The sequence below is a fragment of the Rasamsonia byssochlamydoides genome (assembly GCF_041956645.1).
Source record: "Rasamsonia byssochlamydoides strain NRRL 3658 unplaced genomic scaffold VTN77scaffold_75, whole genome shotgun sequence".
In the NCBI taxonomy this organism is placed as follows: Eukaryota; Fungi; Ascomycota; class Eurotiomycetes; order Eurotiales; family Trichocomaceae; genus Rasamsonia; species Rasamsonia byssochlamydoides.
Genome location: NW_027192458.1, coordinates 123,174 through 147,462, shown reverse-complemented (window position 1 = coordinate 147,462; position 24,289 = coordinate 123,174). Strand labels below are relative to the sequence as shown.

Genomic DNA, 24,289 nt, shown 5'->3' with positions numbered 1-24,289 from the left:
CTAGGGGTAGGCTATCTTTTACCTAAAAAGGAAATCAGAATTACTTTAGTTAGCATAGTTTTTGTGATTTTACATATAATAATAATATAGCAAAAATAATAGGGGCTGAATAGATATGTTGGGTTCTATACCTATGTCTTACTAATTTAGTATGGCACTAAATTTTACAGAAAGACAAATCTTTTTTCATGAAATTTCATGAAAAAAGCCTGAAATTTCAGAAATTGAAATTTCATTACCCATCCCTACTCTGGCCCTCTGGCATGGCCCCACTAAGGTATCCAATGAACAAGTGGTTCCTAAGTTGTTATGTTCATATGCACCTCCTCAAGATAACAGCTCGTGCACCACTAAGATCATTGTCATCTTGAGGGTATGGTTGCCAGATATTGATAGTGAAATCACTAGAATGTAATAGCTGGCTTGCTAATGTTTGGGCCATACATACCACACGTTGAGCCTGTGCTAGGTCTCCGCACTCAAGAATGGCAAGTCTTGTCCCTAACTTGAATGCCAAGGAAAGCAGCCGAGGATAAAAGGTATCTTGTCGTTCTATATCCCCCACATTCAACTCTGACGAATCTGAGAGAGCAGGTAAAGGGGGAACAAGGGCTAGAGTCGGTTCATAGACACGGACACTGCGTGCAGTTGTGCCATTCTTCAAGTCAGAAGGAGATATGTATGGTGGGTTAGAGATAAGGACGTCCCAGCAAAGACTCGGACTTAAAATTGAGGATCCACTTTCATTGATCTGTCCTGATGACAGGTCACTGAGCACATCCTCCAGCTTGGGACCACGAATGTCTTGAAGGCCCAGTACATCTGCTCGTCTGAATAGAACCTCATTTCTAGCACGGCCGGATAGCAAACCACGTTTCAAATTGTGTTCTAGGTTTTTTTGAGCTAGCTTGATAGCTCTGGTACTGACGTCAATGCCCATGATAGTCAAATCTTTGACATGGGGGGCAAGAAGTGCATGTAATAGAAGAGATATGCACCCAGAACCAGTACAAAGATCCAATATACGTAATGGTCCGGCTCGTGTAGAATACTTGCACCCCATGTCATTTAAAATCAAATCAACGGCATGGAATGTGTACAATTCAGTTTCGACCCTGGATAATAAAGAGGTATTAGATCAAGTCACATAAAAAAATCACAAAAGGAGAGAAGAACAAACCGTGGGATCAAAACACCTTTCCTGCAAAGGATTTCCAGGTCTCCAAAGGGCTGGTCCCCCAGAATATATTGCAGTGGCTTCCCTCTCGCGCGCTGAAAGCACATCGATTTAAGCTGACGCCTCCATTCTGTACCTCTGGGACTTTGTTGTTGTCTTTTGATAGAATCGGCAGCAAAATCATTGATTGCTTTCTCTCGAAGCCAGCGTAATTCATTTTGAGCGGAATCAAGGGAACGACACTCCTTGAGCAGGACCGGCAGTAGAGGGTCGCGCCGATAAGCTCGGAGAATGAGTGATGTAGGAATCCTTGGCATGGGCAGAGTAAAATTAGCCGTCAATGAATATCATACAGCCCAAACCCATGTCCATATTGTTAACACTGATAGGCTTAATTATTATTGTTGTTTTTTTTTCCTCTGATATCGTTCCCTCCATGCCATGCCAGAACCTAACCATGCTGACTAAGCAAAACTACCCAGGTACTTAATTACTCAGTACCTGATCGACGAGCCTACCTACGAGCCTACCCTATGAGCCTATAGGCCTCCCTATATGCTGAAGACTAGCCCATTAGGCTGACATCTATTAGATGCCTCTGAGGAGCTCCTAGTGGTCACCTAAAGCCTACTAGATGTACCTATCTCTAAGAAGCAAATACCTATGACCTAGAAAACCTTCTAGGGCAGAGATACACCCTTATATCTACTAAAAAAGTATTTTACCTATTTAATACTATAAATTATGATATATTGCTGCTATATGCTCTGCTCTAGCTTAGAACTAAGCTCCTAAGGGAGCCTTATTCTAGTTAGGTTTATTATCCCTAGTAGTAATAGATGAAATAGAGTATAGGGGTAATACTGTTTTACTATACTACAACCCTACTATTTAATGCCTCCTACTAGTTAATTTAAATTAGTTAGGATCCTTTCTAAGACTAGGAATCCTAGATTATTTACCTATCTTTCTATATATAATTTAGTAAGGCTAGTTATTTGTGTGGCTTTAAAATTATTAGTCAGCTAGATAGGCCCCTGGCATGGCCCTTCAGGAGCTAACATTAGGGTAAGGAATGCAACAACAACAACAATATCAGTACCTGATCATTCAAATATGCACATACATATGGAGTAAATAATAATGACTTATGTTGCCACTATGCATTGGTCAAGAACTGTGACAAATTGGAATCGACCGTGCTACTCTTGTCACAGCCACTTGAGTATCCATGTACTGTATGTATGTACATGTACTGTACATACATACCTCATTATAAGTATAGAGCACCAGCGAGCGTGGGGTTTGTTCTCTTTCTTTCTCTTTCTCTTTCTCTTTTCATTTTCTTTCCTTTTCCTTTTACTTTTCTTTCTTTTTTTTTTTCGTTTGCAGTTTGATATTTAAAACTTCCAGGACTTTGCCTATGTCTTCAATTGATAGCTGATCCGCCAGCCAATCCCTAAAATATCAGTCGTCTGGTTGAATCAATTGCTGTTTCTGCGTGCTAGTTCTAAAACTTAGACTACCCAGGAAATATCGTGCTACAAACAAAGATTTCTGAGGTACAACCCCTAGATCTCTTGTCCTAAATTTGACCATTCAAGATATACAGTATGTACAAGAGTACAACTGTTGACAGTGTCTCCCTGATGCATATTTGAAAGACAGCAAGATGCTGAGAAAGAAAAAAAAAAGACCAAAGATTTGGACCAAGGGAGCCTATGACCTCTCATACTTACGCAGAGGTTGGATATGCGTCGACACCCTCATATCGCATAGCAGTCTATGGTATGTTAGTATCACCGCCGGGTTGTATCGAATTGCTATGAACAGAAAAAAAAAACCAAGCAAAAACATGAAAGCCATTTCCAAGAACCTAGACAAAAAATCACAAGAGATTTGAAGAAATATAAACACAAAATCTAAATAGCCAGCAGAAGTCCGGCTCCTGCGATTCCAGCAACTAGATGTCTTGGAACACTTGTCGGCATAGTTGCCGCAGCAGTGCTAGTAGCGGATGCAGGGGCTCCAGGGAACACAATGCCGGTTCCTGATGGGCCTCCGATCCTGGCACCTCCACCCCCAACTACGACCGACGTGACTGGATTGGAAACTGCAGTGGCATCGGGTACGGCGGCCGTGCCCGTTCCGATCTCCAAGATGTTGTCCTTTGTCGAGTTGAAGTTGGTTTTTGCTAAGGAGATTTCGTTGTTCGCGAGATCATACACTACGTATGCACTGCGTAGGAAAGTATCTCCCAGGACTGCGGTACTATCACCTGCAGGAGCAATGCCAAACACGCATGCCGCTGTGCCATCGGAGAAGGTAAGCCCGGATCCTGTGTCCAGGACGAGTTCATTGATATCGACTGGAATTGAAGGGCCGGAAAATGTGAAGTTTAAGGCGATATCCTGGTTCATCATCGAGCATGGGACGTAACCTGTTCCGCTTGAGGAGTCGTAAGTCACCTCCAGGTCGTCGTAAATGCTCTGGACCAGCGAATCCGGAAGATATGTCAGGCTACTTCCAGAGTCGAGGAGTACGGCAGCTGGGAGCGAATCAGATCTGTATGTATTACTGGTCGTGCCATTACTGAGCGCAAGTCCAGTAAGTGCAATGATGAACTCGACATATTGGCCGTCCTCGCGCTGGATAGGCAATGTCGCCAGCTCACCAATGAATTTTTCGGTATTGACTCCGCCAAAAAGAATGGACCCGGTGCTGGCTTCCAGATCATTTAACCACAGACTATATGCGTTAGAGTTGATCAAGCCAGCATCAACCATAGCCTGGGGTAGATTTGCATAAGCGGATTTCCCGTTCCGATTGACTTGTACTTCGTTGGCGGTATATCCAATCCCCAACACACCCTCTGCCAGAGAAGAGAAGCGATTTATCAGTTCCGAACCATCGCTACAGATCATGTCAATTGCACATACCTTGGGAGGTTGACGAATAACCCACCCCGAATTGGAAACCCTTTAGCGTCGCTCCACCGATTGTAAGCGTGTCAGTAACGTAGTCGCCGGATGCACCAGATCCATCTTCGTACGAGATGTTAAAGTCTGATGAGACAAACTTGTACGTTGACGAAGAATTGGCGTCGTACGTCCCCGATACGGCACAAAGATCGCCTCTGCTTTTACAGAGACGGGAGCTGGCAGCATTGCACCACAAATCGCTGCTTCCAGTATCGAGCGTTAAGCGTAGTTGTTGCGGAGGCGTTCCGAGTGTAATGTTACAGAAGTATAAAGTTTCCTGTTTGTGTCAGCAACCCAAGGTTACGCAATCCGGCATACCAAATTCAACTAGACTGTTGGGTACAAATGGACATCAGGCGGGACATTCTTATTGGAGCCATACCTCGTTATCGAGTGACTGGCTAACCGTTTTGCCCCTTTTTCTCCTCACACGGTCTCTCCCAACTGGATCAGATACATGCTTGCGCTGAATATCTAACCCTACGACTGCCGGCACATCTCTCTTGCGGAGCCACAGAGCTTCCCCAGAAGGGAAAATAAGTAATGCTAGCAACAGGAGTGAAGCGCCCCGCATGGTGTGGAACCGGATATCGAAGGAGTATCCAGCTCACTGAGGAAAAACGAGGGTCAGTTCGGGTAGTGAACTGAGGCGATGCTGTAGGCGCGTAGGGAGAGTGGTTTGGAAGCGTTTGTTGTAGTTTCTATGCACAGAAAGAGAAAATTGTAGGAAAGATTATTATCGACATAGGTGGCGAGAAAAGATATAAATGACCAAACTTCACAAATATTCAATTCCAGGGCAAGAAAGCGCTTACAAGCGCGTCGTCGGGGGCCATCGTCCTTTTTATCATTGTAATGATTTCTCAGCGAATCGGCCCATTCGGGGTTAAGCGCTGATCCCCACTTGGCTTCTGAGTGAGTGGTCCAGCCCTGTCCAAGGTATCCCTCGTCATCGTCATGATCCCAAGAACTGTCACAGGCTCACAGCCTGTCAAACTGGTGCAGACTCAGCCCCGTGGCTCCGACGTGCCACCGCCCCATCTTCCACGCGCAGGTTGCTGCGAACGGCCTGAACGTCCGGGCAGCCGGTCCATTGCCCAGCATTTCCGCCTCGTCGCTTTGAAGCTTGAATTTCGTCATGACAATGATGACTGGAAAGTTCAGAAAAAAAAAAGACTGTGAATCGACCAAATCTAGGGGACCATACAGGTAATAGTTACCTGCGTATTGGATATGATTACAATACGAAAATTCTTGCAGGATATCGCGGCTATCGATGGTTGGTAAGAAGAGGTACAGTACGGAGTCCATACAGTAATTATGCACAAACATACATTGCTGCTCCCATTCCGTACATACTCGCCCCAAGCCTTGATATGTCATTATTTATTAGTGTCAGTCGTTTCCTTTTCATGTAATCGTATCGAGCGTGTAACTTGGACTCCTTTCCTTTACTTGGCCGTTCAAGGAGTGAATGATCAATTCTGGTATGTCAGTATACAAAAATATATTATGCATGACCCTGTAAAGATCTCACTTGGATGCTTGCAGCAAACCCTTGCATGTGGATTACTGAGTACTCCGTAGTCTATGCCAGTACAGAGAAAGTCTGTGTGGCTCGACGGCGTGATGACGTGGAGGCTGACGAGTTCCCGGAGTAAAAATAATAATAGAACAAGGACGCGTAACGTTGAAAGGAGTCACAACTGGCCAACCTCAACAACCTTGGTGGGCCCAGACCGATTTCGGTAGGTACGGAGTACTTTCTTGCGAAAATATAGCTGCTTAATAACCGTCTTCTGAATAAGCACCCGCCGCTTTTACTCCCTCTCCGACAACACAGTGACACCCTTGTGCTCCCGCATTACTCCCGTTCGCTCCCCCTCATCTCCCGCCTGCTCGGGCGCTGCTCCTGCCGGCTCCTGCATAATCTCCCCGGCGAGCGCGACCTCCTCATCGACGACAACGTCAGCTTCCCGGGCCGCCTGAGCCGCCTCAGGCCTGATGCTGCAGTTCCCGATACAACAACTAGGCAGATCCTAACACATTGAATCTTTGTCCTCGGGCTCCGGGGTATTTCCTACGTTTTCTATTTTTCGAACCTCGAAAGAGTTGCGGACAAGAATTAGGGTGCGCAGTCATCATGGATGCTGATGAATGCTTTCGAGCATTAGTACAATGCCATGCGGACCATGCTTGTCGAAACGCCGCAACCCTAGAAGTCCCATCTCTGCAGACTGCCGGGAATTTAGGGATTACGACAATGGATGATTTGTCTGGACCCCGGATTGCCAGCTGATTTGCTCAGAAGGCAACAAGGAGCCTCCCCAAAGACGAGCTCGCCCAGTTACTCGAGTTTTTGAAGGCCCCGAAAGCCGGCTGGAGCCACACCAAGGAGCAATTACACCAAGAGTTCACGGAGAGGCTCGAGAACTTTTATTCTACCGAAGTACAGGTTTCTGGCCAAGGCCGCGACAGGCTTGCTAGCCCAGGGGGGCCTGAGGATGCCGATCTAGGGATTATCTTGCGTCTTCAGAGTGAGGAAGATGCTATTGGTAATTTCTGGGATCCTCGAAGTGCGACAATTAGATTACTCGAAGAGAAGGGAATCAGCGACGAGTTCACTTTCGGATATGACTAGCATTGGCGAGCAGAAGAAATATTCCATGGCAGGACCACCTGCCCTGCGGAGCGATGGAGCTGAGATTTCAGGGCTCTCCATGGTAAAGTGTCCACTGATATTCTGGAAATCTTACCATTGCCGTTCCTTATCACTGGATCCAGCTGCACCCGAGAAAATCTTCGCAGAAACCTCAGCAAAGCACCCAAATGCTTAGAAATTACGATTGTAGCACCCATTGGTGTTTTGAAACTGGACCTCGATTTCAGGCGTGGTACATTGAGTCGCATTATTCTCCACGTTCACCACCCATGTTCTGGGTTCTTCTCTAACGCAAAGAGCAAGCCCGGAATGGCTGCCCAGATTGACGCAGGCATCAACTTTTTTTTTTCTATGGTTGACAGGCAGGAAGGACGACACTGATTCCTTCGGTCGAGCGTACTCTCAACGCTGTCCCCGTTCCAGAAAGGCTGCACCACTTTCTGAGATGTATGCCTATGTCAAGAAGGAGCGCGAAGAACAGAGACTGCTGTATCTGGCAGAATATGCACCTTGTTTTCGGAGCTGGACCGGCAGATACTTGCGGGAGGATCCGGCTGCTGTTCTTTCGAGAGGAGATTACCTCGCCGGCGCGGCCGTCAGGAAGATCGTCAGAAAGATAAGCATTGCTCATCAGAGACGTTCAAAGAAGAACTCGACTGCGGCAAATAGCAACAAATCTTTGGTTTTAGGCCCTCCAAAGAATCGAGGCCTCAAGGGTCAGCATCGGAAGGCCCCGCGAGACACCAGGGCTCCTACATCTGCCGACGATAAATATCAACAGGAGGCGGATGAGGTGACTCCAATGACAATCTAGGCTAACAGCGACAAGGACGCTGGCGACGACCAAGCTTTCCAAGCAGTTCCTGTCCATCGCTAGTCTGTAGACGAGGCGGCTCCGATGACCGTCTGGCCCGACAGCGACAAGGAAGCTAGCGACCATCAAGCCTTCCAATTCCAAGCAGTTCATCGCCCGTCCATAGACGAGGTTGATATCCCCATACCGATCAACGATCAGTACGAAGATTATAGTGACCGAGGAGCTTCTTCTGAAGTTGAGAATGAGGCAGACGATGACCATACCTCCGGCCCAGTTCTGTTCCATAGAAGAACGGCCGTACTTGGGTCTGGAGTTGTCAAGCTTATTGCGCCTTCGCGTCACATTCTGTTACGATTCCGCCTTGGCAACAAGGTGGCAAAGCGGATCCTAGGGCTGGCAAAGGACCCGACGATTCATTTCTCTCCCCAGGAGGTCGATCTTCGTATTGACGACCACATCATATACCGGAACCCGATTGAACGACTGCTGGCGTCAGTAGAAGGAGCCGAATGGCTCATCCAGATTGTCCATGAACTAGAAGCTCTTAAGGAAAGCTGGCCCCAGCAGATGACTCAGAGCGGCAATCTCCGGGAGACGAGCTTGCAGTACCAACCCAAAATAGCCATCTCGGGACTAGCTGGAAGAATGGTGAACTTCAGAAGCTTCGCCTCGGCAGCATCTTTCCATGCACTCAGATGAAGAATGGGACTAAGATGGGCAGAGTCTGCTTTCGAGGCATACAATTGCTTATGCCCGAGGTAGCTGACTTCGATACTGTCTTCGTTCAGTGCGACGTGGCCCCGAATGGTTCATGCCATTCCAACACGTGTGTTACCAGTCTTCGTGAGGATGATCCTGCGAATCGCCTTAGTATTAAGCTACGGTTCAACTCCAAGGTAGACAATGAAGAGAAGGAACTGTGGGCAATTCTCGGAGGCGAATGCAACACATGAACTTACTGGTTGACTTGGAGGGTAAGGATGAGGGATGGACAGAATGGCAGCCTCAGCGATTCCTCGACAGGAATAAGTGTCGAGGGAGGATGAAAATATCCTATACAACTTGAGGTCTTTATTCGACAGCCTCTCCTCCTAAGCGTTGGTTTGACCCATAATTATCTTTGTCATCTCCAGTACTAAGCAGATACTGGTCATTCATCGAGCGCTTAGAACTCGGGAAACCCGTAATCCGGGGCCAGGGCCACCTTTCAAGCAAACCATGTACATTACAGACAGAATAAGAGAACGTCTTTGAACCGTCTCCGTGGTGATTGCTGTGTTGTGATACCTAATACTCATGTAAGCCGCGCTCTTCTGCCTTCAGCAGGCATCAGTTATGAAGCACTTCCGACGAGTTATTGGAATCATTTGCAGATTCGATAGAGCAAGTTGCCGCTTCAGCAGCACTCGACAATCAGAATTGAGCACGGCTGCATATGACCACAGAAATTTTCTGTCGGACGTGACTAGATATCTCGGAGAACTCAAGATAGCTCTGCTTTCTGCATCATCCAACTTTGAAAGTCTAATTTTTTTTTCTTTTCACTCTGCAGCAGCATGGGAAAGCGACTTCGCTCTTGGGAACAAACTGACAGATCTAGATGTCCCCTGGGCTGAGCTGCCACTCTCGAATCCAAGATGCTGCTGGAGCACTGCACGGCACTCGAAAAGTTATGGTATTGCTCTGGTCGCCCGCTCACCACCCCGTTGACCGGCAATGAACCCCATGCTGCCGACATCCTCAAGGCTCTGGAGCCGGCGTGGCGGATGCTCAGGCAAGCGCGAGTTGACGCGGGCTCGGAGTACACAAGGCCTTCAGAATTCAGACTGATTGAATCACTCGAGGGTTTCGAAAGGCTCCCTGACCCCGAGCGCAGGACGGTCTACAAGAGTCAATACCCTGAAAACCTCCCGGATCATGGCAAAATCCTAGTCAAGCTCATGTTGCCGACACTGCGAACCCTTAAAATCTGTTCAATCAGGCACTGCCGTATGAAGCTGTCCTCAACTTAGCGGAGCAGACGGCAGTCGGCGAGTTTCCCAGTCTTCGCCTGGTTGACTTAGCGGAACACCGGTGGGAATCAGGGGATGAGGCCGGGATTGGTCCCGATATTGGACAGGCGCGGTTGGAGACCATTCGACGCTCCTTGAGAAAGCGGGAGTGGAAATCAGAGGGCTTGAGAAGTTATCCCATCGGTTACATGTGCTGTGAGACGGCGAGGCACAACACCCATCGTTCCAGGCATCCAAGCTCGTAGTCGATAGCGATGATACTTACTTTCTCGCCCCCTTAAATGTGACCACTCGCGTTGCCTTCTCAATATTCCTGGGCTTCATGTACCTACCTACCTAATCTGTACTTTGTAGGAATGACCTCCAGAAGGTCAGTGTGTGGCGCATGTGGTGCCTGTCGGGCGGTCCCAAACGTGCACCAGCTGCACATAACTTCAGTGATATAAAAATATTAATCCCGCGGAGCCAAAACAAGGCGGGTTTAGCTCAGTTGGGAGAGCGTCGTAAGTTCTTGTTGATTCTCTACTTTGGCAAACTACAGAGTATTAACTAAATTACAGAGACTGAAGTCAAACTTCGTCAGTAATATCTGGAGGTCGTGTGTTCGATCCACACAACCCGCAACTCCTTTTTTGCTAATTATCTACTGCCTTTTTTTAATCTGGAGGTACTCGGGATAAAGCGAAACTTGCGAACCGGGTTTAAATTAATTTGGGGCTTTTTTTAACCAAAGAAAGTCAAATCAAGACTAGATATGAGCAAGAGGAGGAAACTATAGCCGGGAGCTGATGTTCGCCAAGACTACCTAGGTACCTAGTTGCATTCAATCCTTCTGCCTTCGCTCCTGTCGGCTCCTGTGGACTGTGAGCTCTCTCATGCCTCCCGGCGGAACCTGTCATGTGACCAAGTAAAGCGGCGATGCTCCCGGTCAGGGATGGAAATGGCATTCAGTAGGCTGCATTTTAGAGCACAACTACTCCGTATATAGGTAGAAAGTACAGGCGCTTACTCCGTACTTGAACCTTATGTAGCTGTACGGAGTACCAGGTAATAGCGCCCTAGCTGCTAAGAGTACTTTAGGAGGTAATTCAACGGGCCATTTCGAGTGGATTTGATCTATTTTCGACGGTTGATACCTGGCAACTTTCTTACCACGTAAAAGCGAGAGCTGATCTTCTCATCATGTGTATTATTATTCTGCATAATTGTACCACTGCCTCCCGACTATATCCCTGCTGATACCGTGCCGGCGATTGCTTTTGATTCCAGTTGCAGCACAACCAACGCGTCAGCGCTAACAACCCTCATGTGAATGCAGGTCATTCCATTTGCGGTACGGAGTACACTTAAGCAAGTTGAATCGAGTTTTTGCCCAGCTTGGTATAGTTGACGCAATTCGGTTATCTGCAGCAGGCCGTATTACTACTTTCTACTGCATCATCATAAATCCTGCGAGGAGATTCTTAAAAAAAAAGAATAGATTGGCCGACATTCGATGGTTGAAAGAGAACATGCCACAAAATCAATAGCATAAGGTTCGCGCTTGTCAAAATAGGTTTCTATAAGGGTAGAAGGTGTGACTCCTGACGAACCGAGTCTTGAACCGGCCATGCCTTCCCATGACAGCGGAGTGTGATGGGTGTCGAACTTCTCCATGTGATGAAGTATCAAAGGGACTTGGGTTACTATGGCTATGCACACACAACTATAGATAATATATGTCAGTGGTATTCTAGCAATGGTACCAGTCATGTGCCGTAAGAATGATATCTGCTGTTTACATACAAAGAAGCACCTAGTTGTCAGCGAATCTTGTTTAGATCACCTGTCTTGTAGTGAAATTGAAAGATCTTGGATCAATAACCCCTTCTATTGTGCTAGCTCTAAAGTCACCGAATGTAGTAGCCTTTAACAAAATATGCCATCAAATTGCTAAAGGGAGCATGGGGGAGTCACTACAATATTGCCCCTGCGGATGATAGCGATGAAACGTCCATGAAAACCGTTGATATGCTGCATTGACTAAAGCAGAAAGAAGCCACAGGGCCAGATCTTGCAGAATACATATACATCCACATGGTAATGATATGGCTCAGTTAGCAATAGTCTGGTTCCGCGCTAACTGCAATGTTATCATTATCCTAATAACTCAGGATGACATACAAAATGCAAATGTCAGTTATAGCCACAGAATTAAACGCAAACATACCTGAGGGGCTGCAGAAGAAAAATGTATTGATCAAAAGTTAAGCGCGAAGTCCCTCTCCTGTCTCAGCAGCATCTGAGTTCTGAAGCCTAAATGAGCACACAATCGTGAATCATGAACTCTGCATAGTTCAGAACTGCGAGTGTCATCTACAAGCCCAGAGCGGACTTCACCGACTGCATAGTAATATCGGCATTTGCGCGAGCTTTTTGAGCTCCCATATCCGCTATCCTATCAAGATAGCTGGCATCCTTTCCCATGATATCACAGTACCTTTCCCGGATATCTCTCAAATAATCGCTCAATATTTTGGCGACATGCTCTTTCAGAGCTTTGATACCGGCCGACTTGAATTCCAGGGCTATTTCGTCACAGGATCTCTTATCTGAGTCAATATGACTCAAAATTTCGATCAGATTCGACACCCCCGGCCGGCGAATCGGGTCGTAACTGATACCTGCTTCCGAATCCGTGAGTGCCAGTTTTATCTTCCTGTGAATCTCTTCCGGCGAGTCTGTGAGCAGAATCCTGGAGCGTTGATCGACATCTGATTTGGACATTTTTTGAACTGGATCTTTTAACGACATCACTCGTTTCGCTGGCGCTGGTTTCGAGAGTAATGGTCAGAGGTCTGCAATATTTAACTGATACACAGGTGCACTCACAAATCAGAGCTTCTGGAGCAGGGAAAACCGGACCGTAAATGTGGTTGAAGCTGTTCGCGGTATACCGTGTAAATTCAATATGTTGCTTTTGATCATCTCCAACGGGAACATGAGTAGCTCTGCGCAAAGTTAATGTGAAAGGATTCCGAAAGCGTAGCGGCCAAAGACTGACCTGTGTACCAATATATCTGCCGCTTGGAGAACGGGATAAGAAAAAAGCCCCAGCCTTAGCTTGGACTTTGCGCTTGAATGTTCCAGGCTTGTGTCTTCAGGTAATTGAAGCTTACTCTAAAGAACGTCAATACAAGGATATGACCTCTTCTAACGATCGGCGCCATCTTTCTCAACTTGTCATCAATATGAGCAACGCACTTTCCACTGAGTCATACGAGAAAGATAACCCATTGAAGCCACTGTACACAAAATCCACATCAACTCCGCATGTGCGGGCACCTAAGCAAATGTCAGTGGACGCCGTAAAGCCGAGTGAGATTTCCAAAAAATAAGAACAAGGAGGTTTTAAGTTGCATACAGCAGATTGATAAAAGATAGTGGACCGGCTGGGGTCCAGACCTATCGCAAGAAGCATCGCAAAAGTTTGTTTTCGCCATTGATGCAGGCGGGTAGACTCTTGAGGGACTGTCAATGCGTGTAGATCAACAACGGAGAAAATTAATTTGCTTCCCTCTGTTGCAGAGTCTTGTAGCCGTACCCACTCACGTAGTGCCCCCAAGTAATTTCCCAAGTGTGGTACTCCTGTTGGTTGAATACCGGAAAAGATGATACTTTGAGGAGTTGAGGTTTGGGGATTTCGAGACGAGCAGAAGAGCCGCGACTGGAGAGGGAGCAAGACGGCGGCAATGGGTTTGCTGTCAGTGATGCCAGTTTTTGGGCACCGTAAACAATATATCGGTGACTTGAAGGTCTTAGCAATCATCGTGCTCGCTGAACGATACGCAGGAATAGTCACAGATTGGTAGGTCTAACCGTAGAGAAAACTACAACCAGAGGAATACTGTAAGCATCACGTGCACATCCGCTACTTTTTTGGAAGAAAGACGATAGCACTCTTACCTTAGTCCTAACCGAGGCACTTGGAAATCTGCATCCAGTCCTATTGGTACTATCTATGAGCTCTTTTTACTGTACTGATGGAATGCATCAGGAGTTCCATGAGGCAGAAGCACTAATTTTAGCCCAATTGACAATTATGGATGACCCAGTTGAAACTCTTGACTCTTGTTTCGAAGCTTTTAATACAACCTAATTCTCAAAGAAACGAACAAATTGTACATAGAACCATCACTGTAATAATGCAGTCTTGTGAATACAAAGGGAGAGAAAAGGGGGAAGGGCTTAGAGACATAAAAACTTCACGAAGCTCAACCCTTGCGGACCTGAGTTAGGGGACTTTTACTATTTAAGAACCGTTCGCTTCTCAGGAGCTCGGATATCGACCTCTCTGTCTTCGCATCTTTGCGCTGACCGAATTGTGAGAAGTAAGGTTCGAGGGTCTTCTTAACGTCCTCTGCAGTTGCGTCCATTGCCTTGCCAACATCTATATCATACATCAATGGTCAGCGACAGGTCGTGTATCAGCGCAAATAATATCAGAACAGAAGAGACTTCATACCGAGGCTGTCAAATTCCCACACATTCGCCTTCATGCCAACACCGTAGAATGCATGCTTTCTTAGGAACGCAAGCCAGACCTGCACCGTATCGGGATGTCCGTCCTTGATCTGTATCAGACGGCGCAGTGTTATCCGCTCGAAATTTTCTTGGCTCTTCTTGTGAACAAAATTGCTCCGGATTACAGTCCAGCGTTCGACAATACGTGGTAAGGGGACAGGACCGGATACGGGGAGTTTGAGATAATAGGCAGCACGTATCGCGAAATCGGCAAAGAACTCAAGATTGCGTACACTGTAGGACCGAAGCTGAAGATCGCAGACAGGCAAACCGTATTCTGCCTTTCTACGTAAAGGCCGTAAATAGATCGCCTGAACACTCCTGGGCAATCGAACTTTCTGGCCGACCTCATCCAAGCGTTCCGCCCTATCAATTAAGATGAGCCAAAAACAAGGCCTCCGTATTTTAAACATATCAGAGCGACTAACCAGGGCTTGATTTGCAAATTTGTGGTCTGTGTTGGTTCCGTTTCGCTGGACAGCGTGTCCGTCAGTACAAGGCTTGTCCATTCACATGGAGGAGAGCCTACCCTAAGGACGATCTTTGAAGCTCACTGACAGTATGCAACCTCTGCTCGGTATCAGGAGAAGTGCTCGCTTCACTGGAAGTTGCAATTGCTCGAGAAGAGACGGCCACCTGAAATTGTCAGCATCCTCAATGCACTAAAAGAGTGCTCGGGGCCCGATACTTTCACCTGTTGTCTCACCCCCCAGATGGGGCGAAAGCACAAGCGTGAGAGCATATTAGGATTATAAATCGAGAGTTTCAGATCCCTTCATTCACTGGATCTGTATTTGATCAGGCAATGTTGAGAATTACCATCTTCTCTGCTGAGAAATCCGGAACTCCAAATTCCAGCGGATCTTTTAGCTCACCGCCTTACATTCTGCCGGTATCCCAACGTGGGTACTAACTCCACCACTAGCCATAACAGGCGAAATTCACCTCGACCTTGGAATCCATTGCAACAAGCCATTCTGAGGTTAAAAGAAAACGGACAGCCTCTTCTCTCTTGCTCGAGAAATTTACAAATTCAACTCATTCTGAGGTTAGGGCTCCCTGGTATGACTTTCCACCTGACTTTTGCTACACCAAAAAACTAGGAGACCAAAATCTAGAAAGCTCGTTGGTCTCGTGAGTAGGTCCCAACTGGATAGGTATTTATGAGAATAAGGCCGGGGAGCTAGCTATTAGTTTCCACAGTCGGAGTAAGGCCGCATTGTTTGAAAAAGGTATTGTCGTTCCCTTTAACATACGAGTCAAGTCAAAGAAGCTGCATTGCCGGATTTTGACCGTGACTGGGACATCCTTTATACTACCTTCAAGGTGCTAAGATCGTCTCTTGCTATTTTAGACAACCGAAAGCTTAAGAAATTGGTCATAATCTCTTTCTGAATCCCTACTTTTCTGCCACCAACCCACCTGCAGTAAGCGTTATCTACGAATAGCAGGTGCCATGGCCGATTTACTGCAGCGCCGTTCAGTCTTTTCACAAGCCGAGGAGGCGGCTCAGTTCCTGAGAAAAGGCCTAGAAGGAGCGCTCCGAAGTCCGAAGGTTGCTATTGTTTGTGGTTCTGGGTTAGGAGGTCTTGCAGATACGGTACATGAGAAGCCCCGGGCTGAATTTGAATACACGTCCATACCCCACTTCCCACGGCCAACAGGTAGGCTTCTCCTTTGATAATATCCTTGCAATCATGAAATGAAGTATTTCTCCTTACACAACTAAGTTTCGGGGCACGCGGGGAAGTTGGTTTTCGGGTTCCTTGGGGAAAAGATACCAGTCGTGTTGATGGTCGGTAGAACACAGTAAGCTTCTCTCCCCTGTTCTGTCTGGATTACCAGTGACTTAAAAGGTTTTATGAAGTTACTACGAAGGCCATTCGATGGAGCGTATAACTCTTCCGATCCGAGTATTCAAGCTATTAGGTGTTGATATGGTAATATGTAAGCGAAAACGAGATTTTGATATGAAGAACTTGCCACATCTGACATAGATCACAGTGACCAACGCATCGGGAGGATTGAACCCTGAGTATGCTGTGGGTGATATAACGGTTCTGAATGATGTATGTATCCCATCTCTCAAAGCGGTTATGATTTCCCATCGTGCTTACGAATCAAGTAGCATATATTCCTGGCCGGTTTAGCTGGCTTGCACCCTCTGCGGGGTCCCAATGAAGAGGAATTTGGCATTCGTTTCCCTCCGCTATCAGATGCATATGATTTGGAGTTGCGCCGCTTCGTTCATGAAGCATGGAGGAAACTAAACACACAAGAGACAAGAAGGAGACTTCACGAAGGAGTTTACGCTTTTGTTTCTGGACCTAGGTAGGGCCATAGCCTCTGGAGATGAACCTCTTTGACCTTGTATTGACAAGTTGATACGTCTAGCTATGAGACACGGGCTGAATGCCGTATGTTGCGGCAACTAGGAGCGGATTTGGTTGGTATGTCAACAGTGCCTGAGATCATCGTAGCCAGACATAGTGGCATGCGAGTGCTTGCGCTCAGCCTTGTCACAAATAAGGCTGTCCTCACACCAGTCCCGCGTGGGGATGATCGTCTTCTTCAGAGGTCAACCAGAAATGATCTCAATGCTATACTGCAAGAAGGGAAGGCAGATCATGAAGAAGTACTCGAAGCTGGACGTCTCGCAGCCGTGGACATGCAGGTGAGTCTGGCAGCAAGGGTCCGTCCTAGTCAAGCAATGAAAGTCATACTGACCTGAGTCACAGAAGCTCGTCCGGCAAGTCATTGTGGATGTCTTCGAGCCAAGCGAACGAAATTGAGGATATCCCAGGCTTTACCGTTGCCAAAGTGAGGACAAACCTGCTGTGAACCTCGGATGACCGGCTGCACTGGCAAGAGTGCCTGATAGCCATTGTCCACTTTGAAAAGGCGTAGTCAAGAATTGATCAAAAGATTCATAGATTAGTGCCGCTTCATGTAGTTCCTCTACGCCGTCTTTTTGCTCGCAAGGCTTTATAATAGGCTTTCTTTCCGCTGGCTTTGGCAACCTGGATAGCGTTGTACCTTGCTTTGAATTTGCCGGATTCTCGCTCAAGAGCCATTGCCTCCTCAACAAATGTACTCTTCCGATCCCTCTTGGGGATGCGAGCGCTGAAGAATTCAGTAGGCCCTTCAATCACAGTGCCAACCTGAGAGAATTCGGGCGGCTTTGCCTTGCCGGTCTCCTTTTTGTAATGTCTTTTAGGATCCAGGACTGAACGCATTCGAAGCAACTGTAGGTCTCTTTTCAACTCGGGTGTCAGTTTAGTCTTCGGTAAATCGAACCAATCGGCACCGGCAGTTTGTTTCTCCTATGAGATTTTCAATCGTCAGTTAAAGACAGCTCAGTTATACGAGAGCAAAAAACAAAATACAAGTGATAACCAAAGGCTCAGAGTAACTATGAAAAAGAATATGAAACTCTCATGAAAGCAGGACAGCCCAGGACGGACTGAATATACTGCATCGAGTGCTCGAGGCAATGGAAATTTTCATCACAGCAACATATCAAACCAAAAAAAAAAGATCTGACTAACCTTGGCTTTTGATCTTGTTGAGGTTAATGCTTCGACAGACCAAAGTTTATCTGACAACTTCTTTTGAGAAGGATCAATAACCCGGGAACGGTCAACAGTGGCAACATCATCTTTCTGGTGGATGTAAGACTGGAGACCCTGACTTGAAGGGATTTTAGGAATCCTTTGCGTTCCATGTCAGCGAGACCTGAGTAGTCAACGTGCAAAGATGAGGGAAGCTTACTGTGGAAAATTAACATTATTATCGCCATCCGTCACCAAAGCAGAATTTGATGTATTAGAGGTTGAGGATTCTGATGATCGTAATCTGGTCTCTGCCTGTAGAAGAAGTTGTTGGATGTCATCATCAGTGAGAGTATCCTCTCGGGACACTTCAGTCTCTCTAGAAGACGAGGAGTCTAGCATGTCCTAAACCCAATAAGAAAAGTAAGTTTAAAATAAGGTAGAAGAATGGGATAAAGGCTATGACTGAGGGTTAAGACGAACCCCTTGACAGAACATGAGGAAAGAAAACAAAATTTCGTTGGAGTCTGGAAGAGATTTTTTATGTTGCCAAGCTATGCTATTTTAGCGCAGAAAAAAAAAGACCTTGGGATCTTCAAGTGGGGCCCGGGTTCAACAACTGGATAATCCTGAATTGTTATCAAAACCGTTGAGACATTATTTATTTCTTTATGCTAGTATTGTGCCAGTATTTACTCGCAAATAAATCAATTAATATAGCAGCCGCAATGCTAATGTGAAAGGTCACTGTGCCCTTCAAACTACCAGGTAGTAGGTAGTGTTTAGGGTTAGTCTAACTGACTTGGAGACGGGGCTTAACAGGTATTAATATTACCATGGTGGTGCCCCTAGAGCACAAGTTAGGATTTGATGCTGCATTTAATTTGCATATCTTCCCAATGCCATATATTGATATTGATAGTATAAATGGAATCTTTCTGGAATACTATAGATCTAATATTTGTTCTTTACAATGGTACAGTACGTATATGACTTATCCTCTCATCAACTTTTAAGGCCTGGTTACCATTTGTTAATATACACTTAGGTACCTACCTAGGATACCTAGCTAACAGATCTACTAACTAACTAGGTACCTAAATTAATAATGATAAAGAATCTAAACTTCTGATTTATTACTACAGAGTACAGTTTCATCCTGGGTACCTTCTTTTTGTGGCAGACCCCGCCCAGAGTCCACTAACCTTTTAGGTTTAGAGCCATCCCCTCTCACCCGCCTTTCTGCAACGTCACAATCAGCCACTGGCTGGAACTTCCATTTGCACCTGTCACGTCACATCACATCTTGCCTTGCCATTTGTTGTCATCCATCCATTCTGGTTACAAGCAGTGGCTCAAACCATCCATTGTTTATCAGACATTAGAGTCAAATAACAAGGGTCTTTACAGAGCTCCCAGGCACCCTTACCTCGGCTTTACTCTAATCAATCTTTAATGATTTTCAGCGACCGATACACCATCGTTTCTGCTGGGTGTATCTCAAGGAACCTTTGAAAAGACTTCATTCCGAATATTTGCATGTCTGATTGATCAAAAGGAGTGCCTGTCCCAATGGAGCAATCTTCCCAAACTGGTGGACAGCAGCAGAACAGGCAGCAGCCTGTCTATGACATCAGGAACGGCGGCCACTATGGTTCGTAGTCTGGTTTTCTTTGTTTGTCTTTCTGTTCATGCTGATATGGTCTGTTCCACAGGTGCTAGTGCAGCGGTATGTCGATTGTTCTTCCAGGCATTGAATCTTTATTGGGCAAGGGAATGATAGTTATGCCTTGCTCGAATTGGAATCAAGCTAGCATACTGACGATATAATGCATGATAGCTTTCTGCACAAGGGTATGCGCCAGTCCCAGAGCTATATACTGGCCCATGGGCAAATGTGAGAACGATCTGAGTAGTTCCAGAATCATTACCACCTTTCCATTTATTATAAGCTAAATCAATTATTCAGCCTTAATTATCTAATATTGACCATCATGCAGGTGAATCAAGGCCTTCAGGGCGCCTCTCGCGACATACTGACGACGTACTGGCAACACGTCATCAATCACCTCGAATCGGACAATCATGACTATAAAATCCACCAGCTACCCTTGGCGCGCATAAAGAAGGTTATGAAAGCTGATCCTGAGGTGAAAATGATATCTGCAGAGGCTCCGATATTATTCGCAAAAGGCTGCGATATCTTCATCACAGAGCTAACCATGCGCGCGTGGATCCATGCTGAAGACAACAAACGGAGGACTCTCCAACGGTCTGACATTGCAGCAGCACTTTCTAAGTCTGACATGTTTGACTTTCTTATCGACATAGTACCGCGAGAGGAGGCTACGTCGCATGCAAAGAGATCTAGTCAGGCGTCTGGAGCAACAAGCTCAGCTGCACCAACTTCCACGGGCGCTGGTGCCGGTCATATGCCGCCATCTCAGTCTGGAGTCCAACATCCCTCGCATCATATGGCCCCTCCTGACTACGGATCGCTTGGACAACATGCCATTCCTCAGGATCAAGAGTATAGGCCCCAACCGGGTATGTATCCTGGTGCTGTTCAATCTGATCCTGCGGCATATGGACAACCTCAGCCGCAAATGTTTGAAGGGATGTACGCAGCATATCCTCACCTTCCGCCACAGCAGGTAAGTTTCCATACGTTACTTTTAACACCGATGAATATCCTTCATTCCCATATGCTTGTTAGATTGCTACTATACATTGACTGACAGTTCCGACGGGTTGAGAAGTGATGACCATTTGATTTATTTATGTCACGCTTGCGGTATTCGGCGGCGGCAAAAAATTAACTTCAGGGGTTACAAAGGAATGGCTTTGGAGCTGAAGAGATAATGGGAGAAGGGGAGAAAGAGTCACGAAGTCTGCTAATAACCATTACTTGAATATTACTTTGGGTTTCCTAGCCAGATAAAATGACACAGATTTATATCCGCTTGAGCTAGCCGACCCGTTGTAATGTATGTACATTCTGTTTTAATTATGGACTTGTAATTTCACCTCATAAGGGTCTTATGCCTAACTACGACTTCATCCCAAACCTTGAAGAGAGCGCTGCGAATTTATCTGTCTTCACAGGGCTCTGTACTGTTCGCGTGAGCCTAGCCAATTGTCAGTGGAGAAGCAAAAAATCAGCTGAGTGCAGCACTCACTTTTCCAGCAAAATGGGACCATTCATAGCGTCAACCCGGCCATACTTCTTGTTTCTGGTCGAGATGTCGTAAAACTCGTCTGTATTGTCTGACTGCAGTAAGTTCACCGTTTGCTGCAGTTCATCGAGGTTCTCCCGCAAAATTGGCACACCAAGTCCGTCGACAAACTTTGAAAGGTATTCAACATCTTTAGCCAATGCTGCGACACCGTTTGGGTTGATCTTCTTGACATCCGGTGACAGGGGTAATGCCTAATATGGAAAAGTCAGCAGGTCGAGAATCTCGACCTCGAGGACGAATCTTCTCACCAGAATCATATTTGCCGCATGGCTAAGGGCGTCAAAATAAATGAGCTCCTTGATCTCTGTTGGGAGACCAAGTAATGTAGAATTCATAATGTTGGAGAGGAACCTAGTTAATGTTTGCATATAATTGCTCGGCTCGGTTGGCTCCGAAGGCGCCATCCAGTCATATTCTGCCGTCTCGATCAGATCATCAATCTTTGAATTGACCACTTCAAAGATACGCTTCTCCGCAGCTTTCTTGTTATTTCTGAACTTTGTCGTAGCGTTGAGAGAAATCGGGCCCCCTGTCGAATTCTGTGATCGAGCCGAAACGAGAAGAACTTCGAGTTCCTGGCAAGCAATCTCGAAATGTTCTAAGTTTATCAGTATCTGAACAATCTGTCCTAGATACTGAGAACTGAGACGCTCAACTAGAGTCTCACAAACTTCGTTCGAGAGAAGGTCATCCAATGCCTAGACTCAGTTAGCCGGGGCGATTTACCGAGTCTTTCCGCTCCCTACCGTTCTGAGAGTCTCATCGATCACATCGGGGTGAGGAAAATCATCATTAGAGAAGACATAGAACTGGTTCAAGAAGTTACGTATATCAATACAACATAGCGGATACATCTGCGAGAAAGGTAGTACACAGGGAAAACTAAAGATATTAGCCTCGAAAAGCAAAGAAAGAGTTTGTTTGGCGCATGTGAACTCACACTTGCTCATCTCGCGGCTTTTCCGGTGTATACCAGCTCACGTTGATGACCTTGTCAAACTCCTCCTGATTCTGAATTGGCATAGGCATGTAATCATCTGTCGATACAATCTAAAGATATGTCAGTCCGTATACTTATACCAGGGGAAAGCTGCCTACTTCTTGAAAATCTTCGCTGAATCGTTTCTTCAACAGCTCTGCATATTTTCCAAACAAGGTCAACAGAAAATTGTCAAAGACTCCGACAGGAAAATTCCACGTCTATGTGTGATGTGAGCCATTGAGCTGGATACCAGTTCATTGACGGGGGGTACATACGTCCATGGCTTGCATAAATAGCGCAATAAGATTTTTGATCTTGAGCAGACTTTCGGCATTATCGACTTCATGGAGAGCATCTGAAATCAGACCAACGGCTGTATGGCACATAGAATCCCAGAGTTCCTCGACCTATTGGGACCTCAGATGTGAGCATAGCCCTCAAGAGACCCTATAACTCAGATCAAATCTCATTACAACATACTTCGACAGGTGACCTGAGATCTGGAACCCTTTTCATCGTCGACCGTTCCACGATGGCGAAACCAGTCATTTCCTCCAGCAGCGTGTGCAGACTGGCGCCGTCTTCATCGATCAGAGTTATCGATGTCGGAAGCAGGAGGTCCTTTTGTCGTCGTCTCGTTGTGGCATATTCGGTTCTGAATTTATCCATCTGACCTAGGGACTGGTGGATATGTAAACACTCAAACAACGGTGTGAAATCCACCTGCAAATCATCGTTTTGAAGCAGGTCGTACTCCTCATGTTCATCTGAAACCAGCTCAATCGCCGAGTTGAGCTTGAATTGACCCAGGTAAGGAATTTTCTCGGCTTTTTCTTTCAGTCGAGTCTTCCTAAGATCGGTGTGATAAAGTGCTATCTCTCCCAAATACTGTGATATTTCACGGATACGATACAGCCAGGTATTCAAATCCGACATAACGGCTTCAGCAATGGCTCTCTGAGTAGCAGGAACAGAACGCTGTATCATCTCAGCAATCTTGTATTGAGTGATTTCCTTAAGGTGCACGTTCTGTAATTCATCAAGGGCTCGAAGGGCAGCGTAATGGTTCTTCTTCTCTAGGAGGTCGTTAACTTGATTCGAGAGACGCAACACTTCAAGACAATCTTGAAGAGCACGAAAAGTCTCGTCGATATTCTGCCGATGACTTCTCGACTCGACAAGAGCCTTTTTCTGTTCCGCCAGTCTCTCCGTGCTCGCCTGAATGGATTGATTCAGGTCCAAGATCTCCGAAGTCAAACTGACGGTCCCTTCGCGAATACGGAGAAGCTGGTTGACAGACGTGACGAACTCTTGATGATTCGTGTTACACATGTTCTCTATCTCGGCCTCCTTCTCACTCGCAAATCTGGATAAGGATTGTAGGAGTTGCGTAGTACGATTTCCATAACTATATTCTCGAATCGATGGTATTAGCTGGTCAAGATAATCCGAATCAGAAGGCGACATGATGATCTGGGTTAACAATTTGTTAGAGAGCCTTGACAGTAAACCTCACGAGCGCAGACAATCTCACCTGATTCAGAACATTCGAAGGGTCGCTGCGAGGCGGAATTGCGGAAGGCATCTTTGGCGTTTCTGTGAGTCATTCAAAACAAACAAACAAAAAACAAAGGATGAAGAGAGGATATACGTTGGCAATTGGTATTGTTCATCCCTTGTCTAGCAGAGACGTTGAGCAGTTGGCAGTCTGAAAGCACAGATGCTTAAGTATTGGTGGCGGAGAGATCGTGCGTTCCATAGGTACCAGGTAGGTAGTAAGCTAGCTGTATGGTTCAGGTTTAACGATAATATTATTAATGCCGATAGTCTGACTGTCTGACGACCATGGACGGTATCAAAGACAACTCTGAGTAATTAGATAAGATGACTTAGAGACTAAGTCAGATTTCAATTACAGATGAAATAATTTGGAACTCACCAGAAGAGGCGTGGATGTATACATACATTACATGTACTACTACTGTACTGTATGCACAGTGCAATACTTATACAGTACACTAAATTACTTAGATTCCTGGCTCAGTTTCCTATAGACTGGTTATACAATATCGCCATTAAGGTTATGCCATCTCAGCAGGAGATCATTTCCTACCATTCATTATTTCTCCTACACTGGCTGAAACAAGCTATGATGGTTGGTAGATAAGTTGCTTAAGTACGGATTACGGAGGACCTAGGAGGTACCAGGTAATTCTTCATGTTTGGACATACTATTCCTATTCTAGAAAGACGGGAATCTGTCAGGTGGACCGAAGCTCTTGTGAGTTCTGGACTGGAACCGCTG

At 46.1% G+C, this 24,289-nt stretch overlaps 9 protein-coding genes and 1 non-coding gene across 10 annotated transcripts; 4 read left to right on the top strand and 6 right to left on the bottom strand.

The window, feature by feature from the left end:
- Window positions 1-313: 313 nt before the first annotated feature.
- Window positions 314-1,494, bottom strand: VTN77DRAFT_8643 (uncharacterized protein; the record flags this gene model as incomplete). Its single annotated transcript, XM_069425163.1, has 2 exons — window positions 314-1,115; window positions 1,181-1,494. The coding sequence occupies 2 exons, from the start codon at window positions 1,492-1,494 to the stop codon at window positions 314-316; spliced, it is 1,116 nt and encodes a 371-aa protein (XP_069274525.1).
- Window positions 1,495-3,099: 1,605 nt separating this feature from the next.
- On the bottom strand, window positions 3,100-4,732 carry VTN77DRAFT_8642 (uncharacterized protein; the record flags this gene model as incomplete). The annotated part of the gene is made up of 3 exons (XM_069425162.1): window positions 3,100-4,049; window positions 4,117-4,435; window positions 4,541-4,732. The coding sequence occupies 3 exons, from the start codon at window positions 4,730-4,732 to the stop codon at window positions 3,100-3,102; spliced, it is 1,461 nt and encodes a 486-aa protein (XP_069274524.1).
- Window positions 4,733-7,718: 2,986 nt separating this feature from the next.
- On the top strand, window positions 7,719-8,336 carry VTN77DRAFT_8641 (uncharacterized protein; the record flags this gene model as incomplete). The annotated part of the gene is made up of 1 exon (XM_069425161.1): window positions 7,719-8,336. One exon carries the CDS (start codon window positions 7,719-7,721, stop codon window positions 8,334-8,336), a length of 618 nt encoding a protein of 205 aa, XP_069274523.1.
- A 1,788-nt stretch (window positions 8,337-10,124) lies between these two features.
- On the top strand, window positions 10,125-10,272 carry VTN77DRAFT_t125. Its single transcript has one exon. It is a non-coding gene; the product is annotated as a tRNA-Lys (tRNA).
- A 1,732-nt stretch (window positions 10,273-12,004) lies between these two features.
- On the bottom strand, window positions 12,005-13,457 carry VTN77DRAFT_8640 (uncharacterized protein; the record flags this gene model as incomplete). The annotated part of the gene is made up of 5 exons (XM_069425160.1): window positions 12,005-12,459; window positions 12,521-12,639; window positions 12,693-12,808; window positions 12,893-12,973; window positions 13,053-13,457. 5 exons carry the CDS (start codon window positions 13,455-13,457, stop codon window positions 12,005-12,007), a joined length of 1,176 nt encoding a protein of 391 aa, XP_069274522.1.
- A 445-nt stretch (window positions 13,458-13,902) lies between these two features.
- VTN77DRAFT_8639 (mitochondrial 37S ribosomal protein uS10m) lies at window positions 13,903-14,954 on the bottom strand (the record flags this gene model as incomplete). The annotated part of the gene is made up of 5 exons (XM_069425158.1): window positions 13,903-14,078; window positions 14,154-14,578; window positions 14,641-14,685; window positions 14,742-14,848; window positions 14,901-14,954. The coding sequence occupies 5 exons, from the start codon at window positions 14,952-14,954 to the stop codon at window positions 13,903-13,905; spliced, it is 807 nt and encodes a 268-aa protein (XP_069274521.1).
- Window positions 14,955-15,668: 714 nt separating this feature from the next.
- Window positions 15,669-17,004, top strand: VTN77DRAFT_8638 (uncharacterized protein; the record flags this gene model as incomplete). Its single annotated transcript, XM_069425157.1, has 7 exons — window positions 15,669-15,876; window positions 15,943-16,021; window positions 16,080-16,159; window positions 16,217-16,281; window positions 16,341-16,543; window positions 16,607-16,886; window positions 16,951-17,004. 7 exons carry the CDS (start codon window positions 15,669-15,671, stop codon window positions 17,002-17,004), a joined length of 969 nt encoding a protein of 322 aa, XP_069274520.1.
- A 153-nt stretch (window positions 17,005-17,157) lies between these two features.
- VTN77DRAFT_8637 (uncharacterized protein) lies at window positions 17,158-18,165 on the bottom strand (the record flags this gene model as incomplete). The annotated part of the gene is made up of 3 exons (XM_069425156.1): window positions 17,158-17,535; window positions 17,761-17,923; window positions 17,984-18,165. The coding sequence occupies 3 exons, from the start codon at window positions 18,163-18,165 to the stop codon at window positions 17,158-17,160; spliced, it is 723 nt and encodes a 240-aa protein (XP_069274519.1).
- Window positions 18,166-19,335: 1,170 nt separating this feature from the next.
- VTN77DRAFT_8636 (uncharacterized protein) lies at window positions 19,336-20,525 on the top strand (the record flags this gene model as incomplete). Its single annotated transcript, XM_069425155.1, has 5 exons — window positions 19,336-19,417; window positions 19,479-19,492; window positions 19,604-19,660; window positions 19,764-20,417; window positions 20,523-20,525. The coding sequence occupies 5 exons, from the start codon at window positions 19,336-19,338 to the stop codon at window positions 20,523-20,525; spliced, it is 810 nt and encodes a 269-aa protein (XP_069274518.1).
- Window positions 20,526-20,812: 287 nt separating this feature from the next.
- VTN77DRAFT_8635 (uncharacterized protein) lies at window positions 20,813-23,569 on the bottom strand (the record flags this gene model as incomplete). The annotated part of the gene is made up of 9 exons (XM_069425154.1): window positions 20,813-20,891; window positions 20,943-21,193; window positions 21,251-21,700; window positions 21,749-21,884; window positions 21,943-22,052; window positions 22,101-22,202; window positions 22,260-22,391; window positions 22,465-23,457; window positions 23,519-23,569. The coding sequence occupies 9 exons, from the start codon at window positions 23,567-23,569 to the stop codon at window positions 20,813-20,815; spliced, it is 2,304 nt and encodes a 767-aa protein (XP_069274517.1).
- Window positions 23,570-24,289: the final 720 nt, after the last annotated feature.